This window comes from Sminthopsis crassicaudata, chromosome 6 (genome assembly GCF_048593235.1).
Source record: "Sminthopsis crassicaudata isolate SCR6 chromosome 6, ASM4859323v1, whole genome shotgun sequence".
Lineage (NCBI taxonomy): Eukaryota > Metazoa > Chordata > Mammalia > Dasyuromorphia > Dasyuridae > Sminthopsis > Sminthopsis crassicaudata.
Window position 1 is genome coordinate 180,925,427 of NC_133622.1, and position 17,111 is coordinate 180,942,537.

The 17,111-nt window shown below is 37.3% G+C and overlaps 1 protein-coding gene across 2 annotated transcripts in view; it reads left to right on the forward strand.

Annotated features, from left to right (window-relative positions):
* The window catches only part of DLC1 (DLC1 Rho GTPase activating protein), a 226,374-nt gene that overhangs the window by 77,595 nt on the left and 131,668 nt on the right, over positions 1 to 17,111 (forward strand). For both annotated transcript variants that reach the window (XM_074275670.1, XM_074275671.1), the window contains one exon: positions 14,659 to 14,692. In XM_074275670.1, the coding sequence (XP_074131771.1) occupies positions 14,659 to 14,692 (34 nt within the window). The remainder of the gene's footprint in view (positions 1 to 14,658; positions 14,693 to 17,111) is intronic.

A 17,111-nucleotide genomic window follows, 5' to 3' on the forward strand; every position in this document is an offset into this window, starting at 1 on the left:
TGCTGTGGGAGTTGGGGGAAGGGAGGAAGAAAAATTTGGAACATAAGGTTTTCCAAGGGTGAATGTTGAGAACTATCTTTGCATATTTTGAAAAAAAAAAGCCCTTATATAAAAATAAATGTTGAAAACTATCTTTACATGGATAATGAAAAATAAAATACAATTGAAAACAAAATGAATGTCGAAAACTGTCTTTACATGTAATTAGAAAAATAAAATGCTGTTAAGAAAAAATAAGCTTTCAAAACATATTCTTTGAACCACTTATGCATCCATCACTTTCTATTTTGTATTTTATTTTATTAAGTATCCGGGTTCAAATTCCCCAAATAAATTGCATGTTTCTTTGAAGAAGAAAAAAAGAAGTCCATGTTGCTAATTACAATAAATTCCTTCAAAAGCTCAAAAGAAAGGGATTATGCTCCAGTTGAAGAGACTCCACCAAGTGTTCCTGTGATGCTTCATCTTAGAGGGAATATAGGTGGCCTCTGGTTCCTGAAAGTGATGCCAGCAGAGGAGATTGCTATGGCTATTTCTGCCATGCTCAGAAGGCTTTGAGTTATGTCCTAGGACCACATGGAGTCTGCTTTTTAAGGATGAGCTAAGCTAAGTACAGAGAGCCATCTTTCCAGCAGCCCGCCCACATCAATATGAATTTGTTTGGTTGCAACAACCCATAAAAGAAGGGAATAAAAAATGACCCTCAGCCCAATAGGTTTTCTTCAAGACGTGGGCAGAAGGATCTCTGAATCACACCATTTTCAGACCCCTTATATACTTTAGTTTGATCGTCATCACTCTAAACATGAGGTAATTGTCCAGTGACCCAAAGATGGCCATAATGCTGGTGGAGCTAAAGTGCGTCCAAACTGATCCCTCTCTTTCAATGGAACCTAGAGAAAGAAAAATGTCACAGTCAATATCATCATAGCTATCTCCAGGCAAAATCCAAAGATTTAAACAAACTAATTAAATGTGACAACAAGGACAATAATGGAACTCAGAAAGAACTTTAGTAGACCATATTTTGACTTACTTGCCAAATAGAAATGGCTGACATATATAGTACCAAGCTAGAATGTGAACTCATTACTACAATTTTTTTTTTTGCTGAGGCAATTGGGGTTAAGTGACTTGCCCAGGGTCACACAGCCAGGACGTGTTAAGTGTCTGAGGCTAGATTTGAACTCAGATTCTCCTGACCTCAGGGCTGGTGCTCTATCCACTTTTCTACCTAGCTGCCCCAATTAGTATAATCTTAAAAGAAGGAAAGTAAATTTTTATAAGCAGGATCATGTAATAATAGAGAGAAAAGCAGGGAAAGGTAAAATTCTAAGTTTGGTATCCAACTAAACAAAATTATCCCTAGAGCATTTAAGGGTGAAACTAGAAGGAGGGCAACAAACAAAAAAAATGGAAAATATCTGCAAAAATCATTAGCAAACTGTTTTCTCCATCAAGAACAATGGAGTCATTCCAGAAGGATCCTAATATCATATACCCAGATATGCTTCTAACAGAGGTACAAAAGACACTAAAGAGAATGAAAAGGCAGCTGAAATGGACCAAGTGTCCATAGAGGAGAGCTGTACTTGAAAACTGTGAGACCATATATAAGGAACAGAAGATACCAAAAGTATAGGAAAATTCTAGCATCTCATTAATATTGAAAAGGGATGATTGAGAAAGCTGCAAGCATATATATGTGTTCTCCCATCTCTGTACAATCTTTGCAAGAGTCATCTATATATGAAATGAGGGCACTATAAAGTATCGCCAAAGGTGATACTCCATACTAGCTCCCATCTCAACTACTTCAGTATTATCTGAAAGATATAGAGGACACAAGCAAAATTCCATTGTGTTCATCATTGATTGGCTATGATTCAGAAATGAAGCACCACCTCAAAGTCTTTTTTATACCAAAGTGTCTATAATCCATACATCAAAATAATTCAGTATCCTTTGAAGATAGAATAATAAACATAACCTTATTTACTGAGCCTCTGATAATAAACATTAGGTGAGATAAAAACACAAATATTATATTCACTAAAATTATTAACCATAATGAAGGAAGAAATCCAGGACAGACTCTAGGTCAAAGAAGAATACCCTGTAGATGGAGAGGTCTCACTGAGAGAATTTTTTTGACTGCATTGTGTACCTGGACATTGGAAGAGATCTATTATCACTCAAGGGAGTTTGGTCCATCTATCCACACAGGAAAGACCAAGTATATGAATAATATCGATAAAAATCCCAAACTTTCCATTAAAGCAAAGGTCCATTTTTTAAAATACTAATATTCTAGTAATGCTGTTATATGGCAGAAAGACACAATTAGGTCCAAATTCACATGGAGGGTAATTGAAAATTCATGGTGAATGTGAAACAAATGCAACATGGAATCAATGAGAACCCATGAACAGAAATGGTAGATGTCAAAAAGCAATTCTGTGAGAGGAAGAAAAAGATGAACTGGTCACATAACAAGAATGAAGGGTAGATACCAGATGAACAGTCCAAAGGCTTTACTCATATAAACATATTTTTTTTCTCAATAGTATTTTATTTTTTTCAAATATCATGTAAAGATAGTTTTCAACATTCATTTTTGTAATTTGTGTTCCGAATTTTTCTCCTTCCCTCCTTTACCTGTCTCCCTCCCAAGAAATCCAATATAGGTTTTATATATATATATATATATATATATATATATATATATATATATATATATATATATATATACAATCCTTTAAACATATTTCCATAACTGTCAAGTTAATATAAACAAAATTTCAAGAGAAAGTAAGGCCCCCCTCATGTCTACTTTTCTTTTTGTCATCTTTTCCTTGATATTCTTAATATTTTGCTTCTCCAAGTGAATTTTATTTTTTTGAATTCTCTTTAAATCAAAACTGCTTAAATTGTGGGTCATATCCCATTATGGCATTGCATAACCAAATGTGAGAGTTGTAAAATTATGATTTATTATTGATAAATATTTGACTTTTATACTTATTCTATACACTATATTGCCAGGCTCATAAAAACTTCATGGACAAAAAGAGGTTGCAAGTGGAAAAAGTTTAAGAAGCTTTTCTTTAAAAGACATGGTACTGATTTTGTCGAATTTCAATAACATTGCCATTTTTATTATATTGGAAAAGCCAACCATGAACAGTTATTCAATCATGTATGTTCTTTTCTTTGCTTAAAGAGTGTTTTGTAGTTGTATTTATATTATGTAGTAAGTGAACTACCAAACATATCAAATGCTCTATAGCTAATTTGAATTTAATTTCTTTGCCTAACTCTTTTTGATAGGTTTTCTTAGTAATATAAAGAAGGCTGATGACTTCTGTGGGTTTATTTTATATCTGCTAGAGATATTAATTCCTTCCATTGATTTTATTTGAAAATCTAAAGTTTTCTAAGTGAACTACCATGTCATCTGCAATAAGTAATATTTTTATTTCTTCTCTGTCTTACTTGATCTTTTTGGGAAAGCTGCTATCATTTTCCCATCATGGATGTCAGCTTTTGGCTTTAAACAAATATCATTTATGCTATTAAGAAAAGTTTCATTTATGCTTTTAGTATATTTTAGTCAAAAAGTATATTTTGTCAAAAAGCTTTTTTATGTATCTATTGATAGATTTTTAATTTGTTGATATCATCTACTATGTTTATAATTTTGCTAATATTGAACCAACTCTGAATTCATGACATAAATCCAACCTAGTCATAGTGCATAATCTTTTTGCGATATGTTGCTAAAATCTCTGTTAATATTTTATTCCATTTTTAGCACCAACATCCAGTAGATATATTGGCCTATACTTTTCTTGCTTTGCTTTATTTCTCATTTGTGTAGGCATCAAGGCCCTATTTGTCTGCTTGAAAGAATTTAATAAGTTGCCTTCTTTTTCTATATTTGCAAAAAAAAAAATTGAAGTTTATTGTCACTTGAAATTTTGAAAGAATTCCTTTGAAACCCTATCTGGAGTTGAGGTTTTTGTCTTTGTGACCTTATTTATGGTACAATCCATTTCTTTATTATTATATTATTGTTTTATTTAATTTTTTGTTCAGTTAATCTGTAATTTATATATATTTTTGGATATCCATTCATTTAATTCATTAGTTTTGTTGACATCTAATTGGATAACATAGTTTTTTTTTTTAATAAGTTCTGTCATCTATTTAAAATTCTCCTCTTATTTTTGAGTGGTAGGGTAATTCGGTTTTTCTCTTTTCCTAAAAGCAAATTAGGTTTTTAAAAATCTATCTATTGTATTTTTCTACATTGGATTTTCCCAAAACACAAGTCAAGATTCTATTTTTTTATTTTAATTTCTTCATACTTTTTTTATTTTCATAATTTCCATTTTTGAATTTAAAGGGGCTTTTTATCTTTTCAATTTTTTAAGTTTGAATGTCCAATTCACTGATCTTTTTTCCTTTGTTGTTAAGAAAAGTGTTTAGGGGGGCAGCTAGGGGGCGCAGTGGATAGAGTACCAGCCTTGAATTCAGGAGGACCTGACTTCAAATCTGGTCTCAGACACTTAACACTTTCTAGCTGTGTGACCCTGGGCAAGTCACTGAACCCCAGACTCAGGGGAAAAAAAAAAACATTAAGAAAAGTGTTTAGGCGAGAGGAAAAAATTCCCTTATGACTGTTTTAGCTATATTCCCAAAAGGTTTTTGTAAGCCTTGTTTTTATTTTAGTTATCAAAATTACTTAGTTTCTCTTTATTGTTTTTTGATCCAAATATTCTTTAGAATTTGTTATGGGCCAGAACTTGAAACAAGGTGCTAAGTCAGTGGAATTGATAGAGACAATAGTTATCTAATTTAGCATGGTGCTTAACAGTTCAGTACATATACTTAGTACTTACTATAATTCTACAAGATTCATTTTGTCCTTTTTTTTAAAAGTGTCAGGACAAGTGGTAAAATATTGACATACTTTTGATTTCAATTCAGGTCTTTAACTCCTTTTTATTTAATTTTAATTATTTTATTTAATTTAATGTTTCTATATTTAAACTATATCTCAACTGTTATGGTTTTCTTGTCTATTTCTCTGTGTAATTAATTCAACTAAGCTTTTTCTTTAAACACTTAGATGACATGCCATTCAATGTTCTTTCTATCTATCCCATACCAATATTGCTTCATTTTCTATGTGTTTTAAACATAATTTCTCTATCATGTCTATTTTTTATTATTGTTTCTCTGTGATTATGACTGTTATCCCTGCTTTTCTAAATCCTCCTGATGCATAATAAATTCTGCTCTACCTCTTTATTTCAACTCTTGTGAATTTTTATAATTTAAGTATTTTTCTTAGGAACAATTAGATTTTCTTGTCTAATCCATTCTGTTGCACTCCTCAATTTGATCGATTACTTCATACCATTTCCATTCATAATTATTATGATTAATTTTGCTTTTCCCTCTTTTATCTCATCTTATATTTTTTCTTCTCTTTGCCTCCAGCCTACTTACCACCCTGACCAACAATTTACAAAGAAGTTGGGGGAAGAAAAGAAACAGTATTGACACTAGTAATCCACCATTAAAGTAGCAATTGAGGTTCATTTAAAATTTTTTTTGGACTAAGTGAAAAAGGAGATTCTTTGCTTCAATGCTATCCAGCCTTAATCACTAAATGGGTGCAGCCTCAATCAAACTGTTGAAAACCTTACTTTAAAAAAGACAAAGACAGGGCAGCTAGGTGGTGTACTGGTTAGAGCAGCAGTTGTGAAGTCAAGAGGACCTGAGTTCAAATCTGGCCTCAGACACTTAACACTTCCTATCTGTGTGACCATAGGCAAGTCACTTAATCCCAATTGCCTCAGATTAAAAAAAAAAAAAATAGACCAAGGCCTTCCATTGTATCCAGGTAAGATCTTTTTATCGTCCTGATCTATATTTGGCCACTGGACCCAGATAGTTGTAAAGGGGAAAGTGAAGCATGTGACCTTGCACAATCCTCCCTCACTTAAATCAAATTCACTTGCATGACATGCCATCGCCTCCCTGATGTCATGGACCTCTTTGAGAACGAAGGACAAGCAACAATAATTATTAAAGCAGTCCATTCTATTCTACTCCTCTCTTCTTCAAGCTCAGAACTCTATCACTGTACCTGAACTTTATTTCTCTCCTATTACTCCCCCCTTCATGATCTACCCTTCCAAGTTGAAGTTTATTTCCTTATGATTGCTTTCTCTCCAACTCTACCCTCCCTCTACAATAAATCCTACTTACCCTTCTCCCCATTCACCCATTCCCTGTTGAAATTAATGTATTCCGCAATTGTCAATGCTGTAAAATTACCCATGCATATAACTGGTAAATAAAAAGCCATATAAAAAAAAAAGAAAAAAATTAATGTATTCCTACACCAAATGTGTGTGTGTGTGTGTGTGTGTGCACATTTGTGTGTATATGTGGTCTTTTTATCAGGAAATCCTGAAAATCCTCTATTTTACTAAAAGTCTATTTCTCCCTTACACTATTATACTCAGTTTCAGTACTCAGCGTGAGTTGTTCTTAGTTGCAAACAATTGGGAGGGGGAGGAGAATATCACTGTTCTCAGTTTACTTCTCCTTTGGCAAAGTTCTAGCACATTCTTGCACAATCCTTACATTAGTTCCTTGGCACTTGAACGCTTTCTTTACAGCTGCTGACAATATTTCTTCCCAAGTGTAGAAACTCTGGGTTTTGGCTATGACATTTCCAAGTGACCTACTGCCATCACCTTCCAACCAGAGTTCTCTCTTTGCCTGATTCCTTCCTGGCATCAAGCCTGGGACTGACTCTGGGTAATAGTCCATAGGAGTAGGATCCCAGTTCTACCTTCCCTTGGTGATCCCCAGAAAGGGAAGAAGAAGTATAAAAACCTCACACAGTAGCTATTTTAGAGCATTTGTGTAGTGTCAGTCAAGAAGCATATATCAGGCACCTACTATATGCCAGACTCTGTGCCAACCAGTGGCACACATACACACAAAAAAAGATCAAACCTATTCCCACTCTGAAGGCTTATGGTGGCAACAATATCACTTGCTATGGGTAGCCCTCATAAGGCACTTCAAGTTCTGCAAAGTGCTTTACAACTACTATCCCATGAACCAAGTGTGCACTGTACAGTGAGTCACTCATCCTGGGGATGGCACTGATGCTGAGGGAGGCAAACAGGCAGACAGGCAACACTCTATCTGGGACAAGGAAAGAAGGCAGAAGGTGGGGGTGAGGAGAATGAGGGAGCCTTCAGTCTGGGGAAGCCCCAAGAATTGGAGGGTCATGAATGAAACTGAGGCTGCAGGCGAGAGTTGCTGAATCACAGACCAAGTCAGGAAAAGTGAGGGGGAAGAAAACTGGGAAGAGAGACGGGCCAGGTTTGGAAGGGCACTAAGAGACAGACAGAGGACTTTATATTTGATCCTGGAGGTGACAGGGAACCTCTGGAGTTTATCTTAATGTTTTTAAATGGAAGAACAAAGGCTGTTTCTTGAATGAGATGGTTGGTCTTACAAGGGTGAACCCTGGCAGGGCATGACCTTCCACAAGTAAACAAGGGAGACTTTTGAGGCAACTTCTATGTAAAAGGGAGGATGGTTTAGAGGCCAAGAGGCCCTTTGGCAGAGCACAATGCATCTCTCATTCCTCTGGAGGGAGCTTCTATTCACCAGAAGTCTCTTGTCTCTCCTGTCAGCTTTTCCCTAGGATGTGGAGAGCAGGGGGAGGGGTCAGAGCTGAGAAGGATGGGGGAGGGGGAGGCACTACAAAATTAGGAAACACAAGGTCCTAACTCTCTGTCCGTGGGACCCTACTTTCAAGCCTGAGGCCCTTTCCCTGCTTCCCATGACCCTTGGTCTCTTCCAGCTCTGCTTGGGTTGCTGTGTTGGTTGCTATAAACATCTCTTTAAGCTAAACAGTCACTCCACAGATGACATTGGGGAAATAGAAAGTCTCATGTTGTGGAGCTAGCTCAAGGACCAAGGAGTAGCTTTCCCCTTTTAAGGCCTTTCCAAATTTGGCTTCTTCCGGGCAGTCTAGCTCTTACTGTGTCCTGGGAGCAAGAAACATCTTTGATCACAGCAGGGAAAATTGTCACTCAGTCATCTGCCTTTAATCACAAATGGATGCCAGCCTGGTGGGAAGTGAACCTGGGCTGAGCTGAGCCACACTGGGCTGCACAGACTAATAATGAAGGCCAAATTCTTCCATCTGGGCCTTGAAGTTCACTGGTCTTCCCCTTCACCAGCTTGGTATCAGGAAGAACTTCCTAACAATGAGAGATTCCTGCCAAACCTGAGAAAAAGGGGTCCTCTCTCTAGGAGGGGGCTTCCGTTAGAATCTGGGAAGCAAAATCTGATGTTTTACAGTGGAGAATCCTTTCATTTTGCATTGAACTACAGGACAATAAAAGCATAAAGTCAACAAGCATTTAAGTGGCCACTATGCACCAAGCATTGTGCTAAATCCTGGGGATACAAAAAAGGCAAAAGATAGTCCTTGTTCTCAAAGAGCTCACAAAATAATTAGTAGAGGAGACAACATGTCAAAAATTATCTGCAACAAAATACATCCCAAATGAATTGGAAAAAAACAAGAGAAGGCAGACACTAGCATAAGAGAGGCTGGGATGGGCTTCTGAGGCTCTGAGATCGTTTATAACTTTTTGATTCTGTGGTTCTGTGAAATATAAATTTGGTTCTCCGGCATTTGTAGGCCAGGTCACCTAAATTCTCTCCTCTCCCCCCCATTGCTCACTCCTTCAACAAAGAAAAGATATTTGTTTTCTGCTTCACAGGAGGAAACCACAATCTCACCTCTTTGAGCGCAGCCACATGTCTTCAATCTGAATTGTTCACAACACTTGAGGGACACCTTGGGGACATTCTTGGACTATCTATGATGCTGGTGCTTCACAGCTATAAGATTCCAGCACAGTACTTGGGAGACACCTGACTAAGGAGGGAGAAGAAAGGAACAATTAATTGAGGATGCAGGGCTAAAATGGGGAGGGCAGATGCTGTGAATGATGACAGGGCAACAGATGAGGATGTTTTGTTTTTCAACCATGTCTGACTCTTTGTGATCCATTTGGAGTTTTCTTGGCAAAGATACTGACCAGAGTGTTTGTCATTTCCTTCTCTAGTTTATTATGCAGATAAGGAAACCGAGGCAAACAGGGTTCAGTGACTTGCCCAGGTTCATATAGCGAAGAAGTATCTGAGGCCAAATTTGAACTGAGAAAGATGAGTCTTCCTGGCTCCAAGCCCAACTCTCTACCACCTAGTTTTTCTGGATCTCAATTTGTTCTTCTGTTAAAGAAAGAAAAAAAAAAATAAGTCTGCGTGTTTTAGTCTATGGCTATGTATGGTGGAGAGAGCCATGAAAATGAAATGAGGAAGACTTAGGGTCAGGTCCAATCCTGCCTCAGACACTAATTGGATGATGCTGGGGAAGTAACTTCTCTCTGGGAGGAAGTAGGATTCAGTGGTCTCTCCATTCCCTTTCAGCTCAAAATCTATGATCTTATGGAGTCTAAGAGATCTCCTGGATTTAGTCTCAGAATCCTTATTTTCCCAAAATGGACTCAACACAACTGTCTGAGAAATTTCTATTCATTGTTTTATGTAAACTTGGTGTAATTTGTCACTTCCTTTTGTGCCGGACCACTGAAGGTACCTTTCCAAGACAGGGAAGCACAAAAATCTCAGAGTTGCAAGGGACCTCAGAGGCCACTTAATTAAACCCTTTCATTTAAATGTAAGGAAACTGAGGACCAGGGGGAACAGGGACATATGCAAGATCACTTAGTACAAAAGCAGGGCTTGAACCCTGGCCTACCGATTCCTTCCTGGCAACTCAATTAATTGGGTGGCCTCTTTTCAAATACATTATTTATCTTATTTATTGGCAATATGATGGGAGGACAAAATGGTCAGAGGGGGAAATTAGATTGTTCTGAGTTTCTGGGATGCATTCATGCTCTGCTCCCTACATTTTTGCTGGCACATTATCCCTGAATGGTCATTCTCTTACTAGGATCCTTTCTGCTTTGGGTCCTAGAGTCCTGGACCCTAAACCTGTCCCATGACCCAAGGGGATTCATTCCCTCAGGACCTGTGTGTCCTTTTTGTGGCTTCCTCTTTACAAAGGCAACCAGCCACACCCTAGGGGATGGGACCCAAATCTAGAAGAGTCTGGATTGGAGTCAGATCTGTGTGAATGGAAATGGCACACCCAGGCGTGGAATGTCCTCTTGGACATTTCCTTTTTGATCTTCATTTTTTTTTTTTTTTTTTTTTTGCTAATAATACAAACAATTAATGTTTTGTAAAACATACATAAAGACATAATTGGCCTTTATTCAGAAGGGTCAATGGTATCCTCATCTTTTGGTAGCAGATGAATCAATCAGATATTGTTTACTAAGCTTCTACTATGTGTGGAGCACTGTGTAGATACTAAGGATACAAATATAAAGAATGAAACCATCCCTATTCTCAAGTAGCACACAAATGATGCTTTGTGTAAAGAAAGGTGGCATCTGGCTTGTGTCTAAGAGGATTCTGGTCCAATTCTTGGCTAGTCATTCACACAACACTGTCAGCATTCATGCCAAAAAGGGTAGTTCTTCTTTGTTCTGGCCACTTTCCAATTTTGTGGAGAAACTAGGTATCAGTCACCTTCCTTAGTTTATCTGTTGTGTCATTCATTCTATTAATGGTGAAAAATGTGTTGAAATTATCTTGAGTTTTTGTTCCCATGGACTGCTAGCAGTCATAGAGATGGCCAGAGATCTTTCATAACTGTCTTTTCCATTAGTTCTCTCTCATCTCTGAAATCTTTCTTTCTTAAACCTACATATATACTAAAGATTTTGATTGATGTTGATTTTTTTTTAAATGGTGTCCTGGTGAGTTATTGACTTTTTGCATTGGTATAACCTTTGACTTTTTCTGAATAGAATCTTGAGTTCATCATACTCTACGTCTGTTCTACATCTTCCATATTGGTTGCCTTTACTTATATAATAAGGAATTCAGGTTTTCTATTAACAACTAAATGTTAACGTAATCTTCCAAACCCTTCCCACAAGTCTTCAACAGCTTTCCCAAATTATTTCTGCCATGGTGTGGTTTTGGACACCACTCTTTAGGAGTATTGGTGCGTTTGCCTTTCCTCCTATGGCCTTTGCTGTGGAAATGACTCCCATATGGACTGTTATATATAGTTCTGGAAATGTTTTTACATTATCTTTCAAATATTAGAAGAATTTTATATTTAGGGCATGTATCCATGTGGTGCTCATTGTGGTATGTGGTATGAGATCATAGTATAAATCTAATTTCTGCCACATTACTTTCTATTTTTTCCAGCATTTTTGTCATATATTGCGCCTTACCCTACTATTTGGTTTTCTTGAGCTAATTAAAGATTATGAAAACTCTGTTCTATTGTTCTTAGGTATTATATTCAAAATCTGTTCCACTAATAAACAGATGATAAATGGATGGTAGATGGATAGATACTATCGAGAAATAGTATCTTTGATAATAGAAAATAGATACTTTGCTACATATAGGTATATACAAAAATATAAATATTGGTATAGAAAGAAGAAAGAAGCAAAAAGAAACAGAGAGAAGAGAGACGCAGAGAGACAAAAACAGAGAACACAGAGATAGGGACAGAGAGAAGAGAGAGAAACATAGGAAGAGTGACAAAAGACAAAGAAGAGAGAGACAGACACAGAGAAGGGACAGAAGAGAGAAATAAAGACAGAGACATAGAGAGGGAGAGAAAGACAGAGAGGGAAAGAGAGAGAGAGAGAGACACAGAGAGACAGAGACACACAGAGAGAGACAGAGAGATTGGCCACCAAATAGTTTTATACTTTAGTTTGGGACTCATTACTACTCAAACCCCTTAACAATTTTTTCAATGCCACCCCCACCAAAATTGTTAACCTTTTCTTCCTCAAGACACATTTTACTGTCTTTAATTCTAACTTTCCAAAATAATTCTTTAATAGTTTGGTTAGGATGGCACTCAATATGTAGATTAATCTTGATAATATAATCATTTTTATTATGTTTTCATGGCTCAACTGTACTTAATATCTTTCCACTTTCGAAAGTCTGTCCGTCTTTCTGTAAAGAGCATCTTGTAGATAAATTCCTGTAGTTGCTATTTATGGCCTGGTAGGTAAACTCATGCCTCTGATTTTGAAGGGGGTGGTTGGTCCTAGTGACTCAGCCGCCACTTTCTCTGCAGAGTGATGGCCTTGAGGAGATGTAGACAAAACTGGTAAGCTGGCTTTCCTAGTTTCTGAGCCCAAGAGTGAAGAGTTCAGAACTGCGGAAGACCTTCAGTGTTTATGTTTGGTTTTCTTCTTACATTTGTGACTCTGTCATTTGGAAGTTATTAGTGGGAGTTCCTTTGTTCCATCTTGAGGAGAGAAGAGTCCTGGTGAAGTTAGGGCAGATCCATGTGGCCAGCAGGAAAATCCCATTAATTGCTTCGTTGCCAAAAATGTTGACTCACTTCCTAAAGACTCAGTTCAACTGCAGCAGATGGAAACCATTAGCCAGGGACACTGATGAATTCAAAACTCCTCTAGAGATCAGAATACTGACGCGGGCAATATTTTCTCACTGAGCTGGGTGAAAATACAACATGGAATGGACAGTGAGAGGCAGTGCAGGGCTGGGAACAGGACCCAAGGAACTGAATGACAATCCAGGCTCTGCCATTTACTATCTCTGTTTCCTTGAGCCAGTCTCTTTTTTCTGGGTCTCAATTGTTAAAAGAAAGAAAAAAATAAGACTGCGTGTTTTAGTCTATGGCTATGTATGGTGGAGAGAACCATGAAAATGAAATAAGGAAGACTTAGGGTCAGGTCAAATCCTGCCTTAGACACTAATTGGATGATGCTGGGGAAGTAACTTCTCTCTGGGAGGAAGTAGGATTCAGTGGTCTCTCCATTCCCTTTCAGCTCAAAATCTATGATCTTATGGAGTCTAAGAGATCTCCTGGATTTAGTCTCAGAATTCCTATTTTCCCAAAATGGACTCAACGCAACTGTCTGAGAAATTTCTATTCATTGTTTTATGTAAACTTGGTGTAATTTGTCACTTCCTTTTGTGCCGGACCACTGAAGGTACCTTTCCAAGACTGAGAAGCACAAAAATCTCAGAGCTGCAACCTCAGAGGTCACTTAATTAAACCCTTTCATTTTAATGTAAGGAAACTGAGGACCAGGGGGAACAGAGACATATGCAAGATCACTTAGTACAAAAGCAGGGCTTGAACCCTGGCCTACCGATTCCTTTCTGGCAACTCAATTAATTGGGTGGCCTCTTTTCAAACACATGATTTATCTTATTTATTGGCAATATGATGGGAGGACAAAATGGTCAGAGGGGGAAATTAGATTATTCCCTGACAGAAATAGAGGGAAAGAATTCTGCATAAATAGCAGAGAAGAATATCCATCAGTATACTAACTGACATATTCTTTTCTTAGCTTCTCTAAAAATCTCCAGCTTTTTTCCTGATATGTGTGTGTTTGTGTTCTTGTCCCTGACTCTGTCTTTCCGTGTCTCTCAGTTTCTATGTGTGTGTGTGTTTGTCTGTGTCTGTATCTGTGTCTTTGTCTCTGTCTTCTCCTCGGAATTATCTTGTTGTCTTGTCTGTATCTTTTATTTTCTTATCTGTTTGCCTGTTATCTCTCTGGAAGAATGAGGGTAGGGACTGTTCCAATCTGTGCCTCTGTATCCTCAGGACTTAGCATAGGGCCTGACCCATGAAGACACTTAATAAAGGTTTATAGATATTGGTCGAATAATGAATAACTGAATATTTTTCTTGCCTATATACTCAGGAAAATCCTACTTACTTGATGAATACCAACATACCACACTAACTACTTTAGCCAGTCCTATGAAAACCTGGCATAAGATAAAATAGCATTCCAAGGGGGCATTGGACATCAAAGAAACAGGGCCATATGGAAAGTTTCCATATTGGGGAACTGTTGTATGGGTGATAGTGGAGAAGGATTCTCAAGAAAGGCAAAAGTCAACAGGAACAGGATTTCTTGGGGAAGAATAAGGGAACAGGAAGTAGAATCCTCTCCGACTGGGAAGTATATAAGAACCTGGAATTCCCTAGCAATGGGGTGGGGGATGAGGATTCAAAAAATTATGGTGAATTTAACATGTATGGGACTACCTGCCATCTAGGGGTGGGGGTGGAGGGAAGGAGGGGAAAAGTTGGAACAGAAGTTTTTGCAAGGGTCAATGTTGGAAAATTACTCTTGCATATGGTTTGTCAATAAAAAGCCATATAAAAGAATATATTAAGAAAAAATTATGATGTCAATAATACTTATTAACCTTTCTCAACTAGAAAATGGGAATAAGTCTGGAAAATGTTGCCCACTCATAATACAGAGTCATCCTGAGAAAAAGAATTGTTAACAAACTCTAGAAATGGGAATTGTTCTCACAACCCACAGCAAGTTGTAGTATTCACCTAAGTCTCACTGTATTGATAACCTTGACTTCTAGTCAATTTTGTTCTTACTTCCCAGTAATGTGATTTTAATCATTGTTTTTCAGGTCATGGCCAATGTTTCAGAGAAGGGGAAAGCTGGTAAGTAACTTATTGGTGGCTGTTTTTCTCTCTATGGTAACTGATTTTCCTGGCTTAAATGGGAACATTCTAGGAGGTGTCTAGCATTTAAGATGTGCCTGAGCTCAGGTTAAATGGAATTTTAATTTCTTTTCTTTTAATTCTCTTGTTGGAAAAGTGATGAATATAGAGCAATCTGTGAATACTTTGGTGGTGTGTAGACAGACATGGTTGGCTTGTGTACTTTTAGCAGTGTGAAGTTGTTGTTTTCTGGAAGTGAAATTTTTGTGTAGATCAGGTGGTTCATTGTCTTTGGAAATTAGTGATTATTACTAGCAATGGCATGAGTTTTTTGCGTAGCAATCCAAGAAGCTCTCACCATCTTAAACTGCACAGATAAGATGAGCACAATGTTCAGAGCTGCAAGGTGGACACTCCCACCACTCTCTGAATTGGTCAGATTATATCTAGAGTGCCTGGTGAGATCAGATCACATCTAGAGCACTCGGAGGTGAGCTCCGGGAGCCACATGGAAAAAGGATGTGGGCTCCTAGAATGATATGAGAGCAGGAAATGTGAAAAAAAATTTGAGCCTATGTTTCATGGGGATCATTTAAAGGAACTGAGGATGTTGAGTGTAAAGAAAGGATTCAGGGACAAGAGGAGAGCTGTCTTGGGGATTATAAATGACCCTTAGAGAATAGAACCAAGAGCAGTGGGATAAAATCTACCATCATAAAATCAGCTGCTTTATAAGGTGGTGAGATTTCACCATCACTAAATCTTTTTTTTAATTATTATTAAAGCTTTTTATTTTTCAAAATATGTGCATGGACAATTCTTCAACATTAGCCTTGCAAAACCTTGTGTTCCAATTTTCCCTCCCTTCCCCCACACCCTCCCCTACATGGCAAGTAGTCCAGTGTATGTTTAACATAGTAGAAATATATGTTAAATCCAATATATGCATATATATTTATATAATTATTGTGCCTCACAAGAGAAAAGGTGAAGCAAAATAAAAATGCAAGCAAACAACAACAAAAAGGGTGAAAATGCTATGTTGCATTACTAAGTCTTTATGAGAGAAACATATGAGAGTAGTATTTGTCAGGGATATATAGTTAAGATTCATGCTTTAGGTAAGGATTGAGTCAGTTGCCCTCCTTGCCCCCTACTGACTGCAGCTTGATGACTGAATGATGAGTAAATCACAATTTCTAGATCACTCTGGCATTTTCTATTGATAACCACACAAATTTTTTCAGAGCTACAGGAACACCAATATATTGTTCATTTTTTCCCTTGTAATACACATACGTTATAGAATATGTGATAGGCATTTTATAATAGTTCACTTGTTTTGAAACTAGAGGGCTAGCTTCAGCTCCATTCGGTGGTTCCCTCTTCTGTTGGTTTAGAGAACTGATTTTAGATAAAAAGCATATTATCATTCAGGCATGTCTGATTCTGTAACATTATTTGGGGTTTTCTTGGCAGAAATATGGGAGTGACTTGTGATTTTCTTATCCAATTTATTTATTTTTTATTTATTTATTTTATTAATTTTATAATTATATTTTTGACAGTACATATGCATGAGTAATTTTTTTTTACAACATTATCCCTTGTATTCATTTTTCCAAATTATCCCCCCCCCCCTCTACTCCCTCTCCTAGATGACAGGCAATCCCATACATATTACATGTGTTACAGTGTAACCTAGATACAATATATGTGTGTAAATCCATTTTTCTTGTTGCACAGTAACAATTTTATCCAATTTATTTTACAGATGAGGAAACTGAGACAGAGTTCAGTGAGTTGCCCAGGGTCAACCAGCTAGTAATTGTCTGAGATTGGATTTGAACTCAGGTCTTCCTGACTTCAGGCCCAGCACTCTAGTCACTATTCTACCTACCTATCTCTGATGAAAAATTAGGAGTAGAAGTACAATAGCTTTAAACCCCCATTTAGGAAAATTCCTACTATTTAGGTGGAGATTTAGCTCTCCGCCTTAAATTACTTTTTTATCACTCTAGTTAATCCCTGCACTCTTTGTAGTTGATACAAAATTCAGATTACTAGGAATGTTTGGGGAATGTGAGGAATGAGCAGACCTTTTCTTGGAACATCCTTCAATCCTCCAGGAGATAGGTATAACTGATGATATTGATGTGAGTCTTCTGCTCTGAGATGCCCATAAATTCTATAGCCCTCCTCATTATCACCCTTCTCTGCCCCAGCTCAGTTTTTCATGCTCTTTCTCCTTTCACATGACACTAGTCCTTTCTGGCTCAACTCTGGATATTATTTAGACTCACATCTCCACTGCCAGATTCCTGTAATCTCTCCTCTGACAGACTCTTGAATCTTCTGAAGTGCTGAATTGATCATCTATTTTATAAACAGCCTACAGGATGTGGCCAAGTTTTCTCAG